Genomic DNA, 12049 nt, shown 5'->3' with positions numbered 1-12049 from the left:
GTGTGTGCGCGCGCGTGTTTGCGCATCTGATCCTTCCTATTTTAACCAAATGCGATAGAGACCACCATGACAGCACGCATGTCGTAATCCCAGCACTCCATCATGGGAAGTGGTGTCACCTCTATTTAAAGACCGTTTGACACGTCTGCTTTCAGTCTCCCGTTCGAGCCGCAGTGTCGAGACCTGCCGCCGCCACCGTGTTCATAAGGAGGGAACACTGACTGCTACCCGTTTGTGTCGGAGCCTCCTGCTTTGCATAAAAACCAGTTCAGCAGACTCCAAATCACGAGGCGGTTTTAATATCGAGATGTTTGGCTTCAGGTCGTTGTGTCGCTCAGGTCAACGGGGTCAAAGCGAGCAGAATCGGCAACAAGATGAAGATAGAAATAGGTTGTGCCGTTTACACTGTACGCTGTCCAACTTGCAATACCCAAACACTGATGTAATGCACTCGACTTTTTCTTGACTAGATTATAATTGTTTTTTTTTTTCCTTTTTTTTAATGGTGCTGATGTAATCTCCCCGCCCCCATTCATGCTCTCTGCTTCACCTCCAGACCACTCCCTGTGCTCATGCCTCCCGCGCACGGTTCCCCAGGAACACAACGCGCTCACCCAGTCACCACGCCGTCTGCTTTCAAGTTCTTTTGTTGGCGATTATTGTAGCGGTGTTTATTTTGCAGCTCCTGCGCTCGCATCTGTTTTACATTGAGACTTTACTATCCGGCTGCACGTGCCGAGAGGCCCTGGAAGGGAGTCTGTTTTATTGGCTGTGTACATTTTGTTCCACACGCTGCCCATCGTGTCATCGTTGTGGTTGTTTCCTAGTGAGGTCTCACACATGGCAAGCGCTTTCAGCTCATCTAGCTTTTTTTTCACTCATGACTTAGGATTAGCAGCTAAAATGTTACAACTTTAAAAGTTGTGCATTATTTTTTAAAAATGTCCTTTAGTGGATTGTTTTAACATTTGACCAGTGGGAAACTGGGTTACTGTCACTATAAACACTAATAGCCGTACCCTTCACCACCCTCTGCTGTGGACTGAGAGTATTACAGAACCCTTAGTGGGTTTTTTTACTAGATACTGTGAGGCTGAGGAAGGAAAAATTGTGCCTTGTCAAAGTATTCACACCCTTTGAACCTCTCTGTGAAGGCCCCAGATGTTTATGAGAGGACATTAGTGAGCAAATTAGTGGCATCATAAAGGCAAAGAAAACTAAAACTGCACATTACTCCCAACGCAGCATCCCTCCTACAAAACACCAGTTTGTTTAAATTAAAACAACAAATTCAAATGAACCAATCACATTTATCGTTGTTTTCAGCTTAACAATTACGTGCCATGTTGTGTTAGTCTGTCCTGATAAAATACATCAAAGTTTACTCTACTGTACACAATGTGATGGACATGAAAGAGAGGTGGTTGAGATTTATTTCTACTAATATTATTCCAGTTCCAGCTGTCAGAACTTTGTGTGTTGAACCTGCTCTGCCTCTCTCGTCAGATCTGCCTGGAGACGGAACGTCTCGGCCCTCGCCGCGTGGAGAGCCTGAGGAAAGAGGATGAGGAGTGGCAGAAGAAGGCTCAGGCTGCCGTGCTCGCCATTCAAGACCTGACTGTGAAGTTCTTTGAAACCACAACCCGAGCTCAGAAAGGTAAACGGAGACGAGAGGCATTTCCTCCATCCGTGGGAAAATGTCAGACACTCCATTTACTTTGGCGTTTTAACATTTGAGTGTATGTAGGTCGTTTATAGATGCGTTGCAGCGTGACGTGCGCTAGAGCCTTCACTCCATCGTCCAACCAGAGGGCAAAGCGCTCGCCGACGATGACGACCACTGGTTTTAGTTGTAAAGTTGTCAACACGACGTGGTGAATCTTAAATGTATGCATGATATGTAAAAGAAAATACGACACATGGATTTGCTACCAGCCATCAACACAATGACATCTAGAAAAGGTAGATGAATAGTTTTAATTAGAAAAACAGAGAGACAGATTGAGGTAGGTCAGTTATGCTAGCTTGACTTTGACAACCGTAATATGTAGATGTGCTGCAGAAATCGGTGCGTTTCGGGCCAGCAAAAAAAAGTAAATAAAAAAGGTGAACCACCCACCAACTCTCACAGATTAACAGTAGAGCAGGTGTTTAGATTAGCTAACCAACCACCGCCGCATTCAGACGATCGCTTTTTAATAAACATCAAGCCTGTAGACACAGAAATGTAACCGACTGAATGTTCTGTTCTTTGTGTGCGAAATGTTTGCTTGTTTTTTGGTGCTAAATACTGACACTTTAGTGGAGCTGTTGTTAGTCAGTTGCTATGACAACATGTCTGTGTGCAGCATAGCTGACAGGGAGCGAGAAAAAAGAAGAATACAAGTGGTTTATAGTTTTTCTTCAACGGTTTTTTCGAGTCACTTTTTTTCCCTTTGCAGTGGCACTAAATTAATAATAGAAACATCTGGGGTTTCATTTTGTTATCAGAATTGTTCTACCATGGCAGCGTTGTGCACATGCACAAAATTTAAAGATGTAAAAATAACATTCTTTATGGAATAAGTTAGTTTTTTTCCTGCTCTACATACAAAAGGGATTTTATTAATATTTGATCAAAGTATCTTTTAAACTGGAGTACAACTAAAATGTGCCAAAGCATCAGTTAAATTCAACTGGTTCCTGTTTTCACCAATGCTGTGTTCCCTCCTGCATGTCCGCAGCTCTGTACGAGCGGATGCGCGCCGACCAGAGGAAGTTCGGAAAGTCAGCGTGGGCCACGGCAATCGAACGCATGGAGCGGCTGCAGTACGCCGTTTCCAAGGAAACCCTGCAGCTCATGAGGGCCAAGGAAATCTGCCTGGAACAGAAGAAGCACGGCTTGAAGGAAGAGGTAAAACGGAGCGACGCAATGAAGAAAAAGAAAAGTTAATACAGACAAAGTGTTTTTACTTTAATAAGTTGGTGCTTTTCCAAAAACAAGACTTGTGCGTTAAGAGATGGAGGGAAAATAAGCAAGATAATGGACTCAGAGCAATGATCTCATGGCTCTGGCATCCCGTGATGGAGGGAGGAACATCCTGCTGTACAACAGTGGAAATGACTCACTGGGAATGACAATCGGGTCAAACGTTTGCTTTTCATGCAAACCTGCACCCTGCGTCTCATCTCAGGAGTCGAATGCTACCAAACAGGAATCCGCTTCGGTTTCCACTCCGTCCGACTCGTATCAGAAACAAAAAGCGCAGTCGGATCATGTTTTATGTTTTTTGGGAAAATCAGCCTGTCTGCATGTCTGTGTCCTTGGAGGCCAGGGAGGGCATGACGTAACGCTGAGCCTCTGCTTTTTCCAGATGCAGAGTCTGCAGGGTGGGGAGGATGCAATGATGCGACTGGACCAGCTGGAGGCGCTGTACTACGAGCTGCAGCTGCAGCTGTACGACATTCAGGCCGAGGTGCTGCGCTGCGAGGAGCTGCTGCTGACCGCGCAGCTGCAGAGTCTGCGCAGGCAGATGATGGGTGAGCGTCTGCGTGGCAGCGCTGTTTCTGTCGGATCCAGGGGGAAAAAAACACTTTCTAAAAATGTTGTATCCTGTCCCTAAAAATAACTTTTTTTGTGTTACTATGACGCTTATTTATTTTTTATATTTTTAGTTTGTTGTATGAGTGTCAGAAATTTTAGTTTAAATCATCCTGACCCTATTAAAGTATTAATAGAGGAGAAATCCTGAAGGCGGAGTTTCATAAAGCACCCTTTAACTCTTTTCATAAAGAGCAGAAGTTTTTAAAAAGATGCTTCATATCAAAGTCAAATTTATTTTGAACCATATTTGATATACGCAGCATTTTTATAACGACTGAAGATAACATAGTAACTTGATTGTGCTATGAAATGACACTCTGTGGCTGGACAACACATAAAAATGTCCTTTAAATTAAAATGAAGTGCTTGTTTTTGTTCTAACTCACTTTATCAAACATTTTAATCGTGACTGCTGTAACACATTTTAGTGAAAATGTGGTACAGTTTGGGAACATCACTCCTTAATCTGACAAGATAATTTAGATACATTCTTGTTAAAACTCAAAGGCTCTTGCTGATTATTTCCTCGTGTTCTCTTGTTCACCTGATCTGGCTCTAACAAAGCCATTTATTCGTCAAACTAAAACCTCTGCTGGTTCTTCTCCCAGAGCGACAGGATGAGGTGGTCTACTATGATGCCTTCGAGAGCCCAGACGCCATGAAGGGCGAAGAGGAGCCCGCATCCCCTCCGTTGCCCCTCAGAGATGAAGAACTGTGCGTCCTGCAGCAGAGGACGCGGCAACTGGAGGCCCGGAGGGGCCGCATCACTGCCAAGAAAGTCTACCTCAAAAACAAGAAGGTCCGATCTGCGTGCTCCTTCAAATGCCGCCGGGTGTTTCTAGCTATTTAAAGCTTTGTCTGTTACACCTTTCCATTTCGTTTTTATTTATTTTTCTTCATTAGGAAATCTGTATCTTCAATCACAACCAGAAAATCCAGCAGCGCCAAGGAAACGACGTCGACTTCAGCTCTCTGCAGGTACTGCGGCAGGTCAGATCCAGTCGTTTTGCTGCAGCAACAAGTTAGCATTCGCTATGTGGGTTTTTTTGTGGGCTTTTTAAAACTGGTATTTGAACCGATGACCTTCTCGCTGCAAGGCATCAGCGCTACCACCTGTCCCACCATTCAGCTCATAAATCAATACGGAGAAAACAAACCAAAACCAGAGAAAGATGCAGCGTGCATCCATAGTTTGTGATCCTTCTGTAGCTGAAATAAAAGCTGCAGGTCATTTAAAGGCTGTTTGAACTGCATGTGGATCTCTAGACACTCTTGTTTGTTTGAATGTCAGCTTTCAAAAGCATCTCACACAATGTTTCTCTGCTGTAATGGTGTCTTCATTTATCGTATCATTTATCGCAAGAAATTTCTTATAAGAATTCTGATTTATCGTCTCAATAAATTTTAATTTATGCAGTTGACCGTATGATCAGAAATGTTATTTTTGCTATTTTCTCCACTGTTCAACTAGAGCATAAATAAATATCAGTAAATTAAAAAATGCGATTAAAAGCAATTGTTTGCCGTTTAAGTCAAACTTCCTGAAGCGAGTAGCGTCTTGAAGAAGCCGGTTCCAACTGGGAATGTCTTCCAGGGCCACGTTTGTGTCTGTGGGGCTTTGAATGCTGTGGCCTTCAGTCACAGCTACACAGTTTCCTAAAAATTAAGTATTAAATATTTAGTTAAGTCATCATTATCTCAACAATACCACAAAATATTGCGATATAATTCCAAGTCCATATTGATCTGCAGCGTCCACAATGCATCGGTTTCCATTCAGGCCCAAGCATAAAACTTAATTTCCCGTCTGGCCAGAGCGTCACATTATCTGCTATTGTGACCATCTATAGGAAATTTGATACTTTTGCAAAAATATTGTGCAGAACAACGTTAAATAAATCCAGCTTATCGCCACTCAAACCAGTCGCACAGGTGGATCTAAACCCTGCTTTTTTCTTTTTTTTTAAAGGGAGGAGAAACTGCAGAAGATGATGAAGCAAAAAGAAATGCAAATGTGAGTCAGGAAAGGCAGCGGACTCTGGACAGACTGCGCAGCCTCAAACAGGTGAGGATTTCACCGTCGTTATTGCCAATCTCCTCCAGCCTCTGCTGAGTCGCTCTTTCTACTGTAATAGCTGCATTAAATGTGAGAATTATGTCATGTCGTCTTTCTTGAGTTTCGCATCATGTTGTAATTTTTTTCCCTCATCAAAAACACACCTGCAGTGTTGATTTGATTGGTTCATCCGTGCTTAAGAAATCCTTTAATCTCCCATGGCAACCGTTCAGCTGTGCAGAACGCCTGGGTGGACCTAGCTCCGCCTTCGAGGCACAGATCCTCCTTACTAGTAAAAAGCATTGCTAAAGGGTTAACAGAAGTTGTGAAGAGATTCAAAATGTGTGAGCTTTTAAAGAGACAGAGGCCCAATTTCAAGGTGATGAATTAGACAGTCAAATTTCTTTTAAGTTATATTTGAAATATGTAGCATTTCTATATCAACTGAAGTTAATATATTTACTTGATTATGCTGTAAAATAGCATCATGTGGATGGAAAACACATAATACTGGCCCTTTGTGATATTTCCATGGTTGTGTCCTGTGGAGGTGAGTGAAGCCTCTGACTGATGTTTTCCCGTCTCTGACGCAGCGTTACCCAGGTCAGGTGACCCTCCGGTCCAGTCGCCTGCGCCTCGCCCAGACTCCCGGCCGGAGGCGGGCGGGGCAGCAGCCCAGCACCCAGGCGGTCAGCGTCCAGACCGACTCCATCTCCGACCTCCCAGAGCTCTCATCTCCGCCCCCGGCTGACGTCTACAGCTGCGAAGGCGCCTCGCTGCCCTCCATCGGCCTCCAAAGCGTGGAAGCGGCGCCTCCTTTCCTCTCGCTGCCTCCCCTGTCGTCGAATCCGTCTCTGCTCTCCGTGGGGCCGCCTGCCGCGCCTCCGCCGCCTCCCCCTCTGCCTCCTCCCCCGCCTCCTCAGTCGCTTCCTGCCGCCGAGAGCCAAGCGAGCAGCCCGACCAAGACCGAGTCTGAATGCACCTCGCTGCCGCTGGCGCCGTTTTCCCCGCGATTCTTTGACAGCAGCCAGCTGCTGACTGCCAGGAAGAAGCTGAGGAAGACCGCATCGCTGGACTCGTCACAGTGGAGGAAAGGTAAGGAAAACTATCACAAGCAACACACTTTAGGAGTGCAGGTTAGGAAACCTTTCTTGAAATGGTGGAATTTTTTTGGAGAGCAGCTGTTGACCTCTGGGTTATATCCCCACATCAAAGATCTCCGTCTACCTGGACCGGCCCAAAGTCATATGGAGCCACCAGGAGAATTTGACTTGTTAGTCATGATTATGGTCTTAACAGGGAAACGTTTCAAGACTCCAAAACAGATTTGTTGGAATCTGGCGGAGGCTCAACCACGTTTATTGGCTGAATTGTTTTTATCTAAAATGAAATAAATTGTTTTAGAAATTAGTGCTGGAAATTTGAAGTGCTAATTTCTATTAATTAATTACTAAGTAATTAATCACAGGGTCATTTATTTTTAACATGCAAAAAGATTTTTGAATTGCAAATGTAAGTTATTTTGTCGGTGTATGGTTTTTGATTGAAATGCAGTTACTTAGTTACAAACACTGAAATAAACTCGGTTAAAAATTTTATTGGAGTCACACCACTAGCTAAAATATCTAAACATTGGATTTTTTAGATTTTTTTTAATTCAGGGATTTATTAGAGCGCCCCCTGGTGGCTTGGAGGCCTTATCTGGCCTAAGCCTTCAGCAGGCCATGCTCTCTGCTACAGCAGTGACTGCATGAACTGCCTCATCATGAAGTTTGTGTCGGAGAAATGCGTTATAAAATTACTACAGATGGAAGACATTGTCAAAGTTAGTTTTAGTGCTAAAGAAATTCCAGGTTTTTAGTTTTGCAAAAAGACTTTTAGTCTTCTCTACCTCAAATAAAGAAAGAACAGACCTTAAAAGTTTAGACTGAAGGTAGTAAAGTTCCAGGGAGAAACACATATTCAATTGTTACACATTGAAGTTTTGCTATTTAACTTCGTCAAGTCGGTTCCTTTAACGTTTGAGCGTTGCGTCTCCGCAGCGAGCTCGCCCATGGACGAGGTGCTGGCCTCGCTGAAGCGCGGCAGCTTCCACCTGAGGAAGGCCGAGCTGCGCGTCCTCGGACCCGACCCGGACGACGACGGCAACAACATCCTGGCTCAGATCCGGCAAGGCGTGCGCCTGAAGAAGGTCCGCGCCCGGCCAGAGCAACAGCGCCACCCCAAGAGCTTCCTGCACTCCGCCGACGCCCTGACCCGCAGCATCCACGAGGCCCTGAGGAGGATCAAGGAGGCCTCGCCGGAGTCGGAGTCTGAGGACGAAGGCCTGCCTTGCACTGACTGGGAAAACTGACAGAGGTTTAAATGTTGAACTTATTTTGCTTTTTTTTTTTTTTTTTATTCTACGTGGCCAAAACAAAGAGAAAATGAGGATCATGAAATGAATCAAACAGACAGCCTGGGTTACCTGAAGGCGCCTTGGTGCAACTAGAACAACAAAAAAAGTTGCGCTTTTTTTTTTGTTTTGTTTTTTTGTTATTCCATACTTGTGTTTGTAAAGACTTGTTGTTTTTAAGGTGTTGCTGTTGCGGTTTTGGAGAGGACACAACCTCTGACCTCCTGTTACATCCGAGTCGTACTGTAGCTCCTTGTGATGGGTTTGTTTGAAGAAGGAAACGTTTGCTCCTTTCTGCTGCGAGACACACACTCTGTGTCGCACCTTCAAACTTTTCTTCACAGCAACTTTTTACACCGCTCAGTAGAACCTGTAAATCTCACAGAAGTGACCCTGATCACTGAAAGGAGCAGTGAGATGTTGTAGCAAGAGAAAAACATGGGGTCCGTCGGAGAAGGCAGGAAATCAAATCATATTAATCTAAGACAAAAATCAATTTCTTTTTTGAAATTCTGTTAGTTTCTTTGTGTTTTGCCGTTGCCATCAGGCCGAACTTTACTTTGCTTTTATTCAAAATAGGGAAGCAAGAGTTATTTTTACTGAGGCTAAAACAGTACAATGTACAGATAATTTCACTTTAAATTGTATTTGTTGTTCAATGCTTCCTCCAGTCTGTTGTAAGCCTGGTGGGCCACCAGGCTTTATTTGCCTGCCCACCAGGCTAAGTGTCATTTGTTTATTTTAAATAAGGTTATTCTTTTTATACACCAAGTGACAGAAAAGACGGATTGAGCTGTGTTTATAGCGGACACATTGAATTGCGCCTCACACATTATTTCAGAATTATGATGCCTGCTTGTGCATCTCCAAATTTTTGTAACTTTTAACATTTTTCAACATAAAAACCTGGCGGGCCGTTGATGAACTGCCGTAGTTTTGCTAAGTTTTCTTGGGGAAACCCTGGTTATTATGACGTTTGGCACTAGCACAGGTTTAACAAATGGATATACGCTGGTTATTAGTTTGATTTATCTGTCCTGTCATCTTCTATCAACCAGTTGATTAGCAGTGTGCAGCATTTAGACCTGTAGGAATGCTGACTGTAACTTTCTAAAACTCTCTCTATACCTCGATAAGGCGGCCTGCCGAGCACAGACGCTGTTCACGCCAGCTCAGTATTTTTGATGAAAGCTGTTTCTGTTGCCTCCATTTCAACAGTAAAGAGTTGTCTGAATGCGTTTCTGGCTGCTTTTATCGCCATACGAGACGATAAAATATAAGATTTACTGTTCTGTTTACTCATAATCTCAGCTGTGAGTTGATTAGCTTCACTGGGAAGAAACTGAAACATTAGACAAAATAATTTCAGATGTAGGAAGCAGTTATAACGAAGTTCACACAGTTAAAATGTGATTAGATTAAATGCATTTCTTTCCCATTCTGAGCTGATGCCAGGTTCATTGGGACTTCACTGCCCCCTGGTGGCAGGTGCTCATCTCCTCACACATTTCAGCATGAGGCGTTTAAAAGAGATGACTCTTCTTTGCCTTGTATTTGTTTGTTTGTTTTTTCTTTTATTGTGTGCTTTTGAGCTTTGTGTTAACGTTTGGTGTGTGAGTGATTATTTTAGTTTTTTTATTATTTAATGTTTTTAAATATGTTTTTTTTAATACTGAAAATCAGTTTGTGACAGATTATGCATCAAGTACTGAGGCTTAATTGCAAGATATATTTTCTTTTTCCCTCGTAGGTAAATAGCAGGATTGTTTGCTGCATTCTTTCTTTTCCCACTTCTTTTTAATATTTGTTGAATGCCGATTTACACTTTCACTTTTGGTTAGAATTGAAAAGTAAAGCACAATTGTAGAAAATAATAACTAAAGAAAATCGGACGGAATTGAACTCCAACAGACCAGAGAGCTTTAGTCGTGTTTCATGCGGCATCACAAGCAGATCGTGTTTTTAAATGAAGCATTCAAAGATGTCGCTTAAATGCATAAAACAAGTGTGTATGTTGACCAGACGTGTCCAGCACTGAGAACTGAAAACCAGCATTTCTCGTCTCTAGTTTTCTTTGGAGATTTTTTTTTTCCAATTTACAACACTTTTAGCTTAGCGTAGCTTAGCAGTGTTAGCTTCCTTCAGCTTTCCGGATCTCCTTCAGCAGGACAAACACAGAGCACACTGTTTACATCATTTTACGTTAGCATATACTAAGCTAACTGTGGCGTCACAAGTAATCTGGCTCAGACTGCCAAGTGTCGAAGCCACCGTGGTTTATTTGCATGCAGTTGCTTTTCTTCCGCCTCTGAAGCCGCCACAGCTAACGGGTTTGTGTTTTCCAGGTTATTGGGGGGGGGAAAAGCAACCAAGAATCCCACTTGCTACTTTTTGTTGTCGTTAAACTAGCATCCAGTTTTAGCAACATTTGTACAAGACTGGCTTGAGGAGGGCAAACCCATCACAACGTATGTGCAATAATGAAGATCGGAGGAAAAAAAAGTCATTTTATGATTTATACTGTAAACAAATGTAAATCATGAGAAATGTATCCACATGCCTAAATGTATTGAAGTATTTATTGAAGCGTCATATTTTAAAGATGTTTTTAAATGTACTTGATGATGTTTCCCATCACACCATTCCTCTCTGCTTTTCCATAACCAAAAAAAATCTTTATTTTTCCTTTCATATTAAAAGCACCAAAAATTCTGTCTTTTGAAAGTTCTTTCAATCTATAAAACTGTATGCTCATAGAAGTTCACGTTGACCCTTTCAGTGACTGAGATTTTCTTTTTTTATCATCCTGTTTGGGATTTAACTATGGAGGACCAAAACTGACAAAAGTAAAAGCAAAATAAGGTGTTTGCTTTTTTTGTTGTTGTTGTTTTTGCTTTTGTTGAACTGGAGAACTGCTACGATTCTCCATAGACTGCAAAATAAAGAGACCAAATCACTGTTTTAATCAGATTTTCTTTTAATATAAACTTAAAATTACAATTTGTGTTTTATCAGCATGTGTCTTCACTCCACATTTAAAATTTCTTCTTCAAATGCCTTTTTCAGCAACAACACACATCATCGCCTTTAAAGTTTAAAGCCGCCGCTAAAAATCACCCCAAGTTTGACCCGAACCAAGAACAAGCCCTTAAAATGTGTTCTGCAGGTGTTCGTACTGTAGCATATTCTTTCATTTTTGGCAACAGGTAATCCCACAAGAAAAAAAATAAATCCCAAACGTACCATCAGTTAGCTACCATTGATGCATCTTAGTGCCCAAGGCAACATCAGCAAGAGTTCAGATCTGTACAGGAACAAACAGTATTTGGCAAAAGAAAAAAAACTAATTCGGTCGTATACGTCATGATTTCCTTATGCTCTCGGAAATTAAACCATCTACACAGCCACGTACCAGACAATAAAATTAAATTAACATTTTACAATGTTTATTATTCTAAATATCTTAGTAATAAATAATAAAAAAATTCAAACCATTGCACTTCAAAATGCATCAAAAAGGAAAAAAATAATCTGATTCACTCACACACAAACAGAAGAAACTGAAGAAAATCCTGAATCGCTTTTGGTTCAAACCAGTCGGCAGGAGCAGGAAGGTAACCTGAAAGTGAGAGTGGAAAGAGTTGGCGGTCCCTCCTTTAGTGTATTGCTCATAGGTTGTAGAAGAATATAAGACGAACCGACATCCTCGTGTGGCGGTTCCTGTGATTATCTCTTCATCCTGCGAGTAAAAGAAAGAAATCCGTCTCGGGTCGAAGGAGGAGCAGGAGCTCGTTTGGCTGATTTCAGTGAACAAGTGAGGAAAAACGTCGAAGCGCAATCGTGGAGTCGAGGAGGCGGCTCCGGTGTTCCACAGAAGCTCAGTCGATTAGCATATCATGGTGGTCAAAAAAATAAATAAAAAATCTAAATTATAATGAGAAAGTTTTCCACAGTGGAGCAAAGAAAAGGCTTCACTTGGCTGTTTGTAAACCATCTGAGTTCTCTGAAGTGGCAA

The 12049-nt window shown here is 42.4% G+C and overlaps 1 protein-coding gene across 1 annotated transcript in view; it reads left to right on the top strand.

Annotated features, from left to right (window-relative positions):
- jmy (junction mediating and regulatory protein, p53 cofactor) overlaps nt 1-10746 on the top strand; it is a 27214-nt gene extending 16468 nt beyond the window's left edge. The window contains exons 3-10 of the mRNA XM_007548769.2: nt 1507-1657; nt 2724-2893; nt 3354-3519; nt 4192-4382; nt 4487-4561; nt 5553-5648; nt 6233-6734; nt 7682-10746. Coding sequence (XP_007548831.1) covers nt 1507-1657; nt 2724-2893; nt 3354-3519; nt 4192-4382; nt 4487-4561; nt 5553-5648; nt 6233-6734; nt 7682-7992 — 1662 coding nt within the window. The 3' untranslated portion in view covers nt 7993-10746. The remainder of the gene's footprint in view (nt 1-1506; nt 1658-2723; nt 2894-3353; nt 3520-4191; nt 4383-4486; nt 4562-5552; nt 5649-6232; nt 6735-7681) is intronic.
- Nucleotides 10747-12049: the final 1303 nt, after the last annotated feature.

The sequence above is a fragment of the Poecilia formosa genome, unplaced genomic scaffold, assembly GCF_000485575.1.
Source record: "Poecilia formosa unplaced genomic scaffold, Poecilia_formosa-5.1.2 Scaffold28, whole genome shotgun sequence".
NCBI classification, from domain to species: Eukaryota; Metazoa; Chordata; class Actinopteri; order Cyprinodontiformes; family Poeciliidae; genus Poecilia; species Poecilia formosa.
Note: the sequence above shows the minus strand (reverse complement) of the source record. Positions and strands in the feature narration are given on the sequence as shown.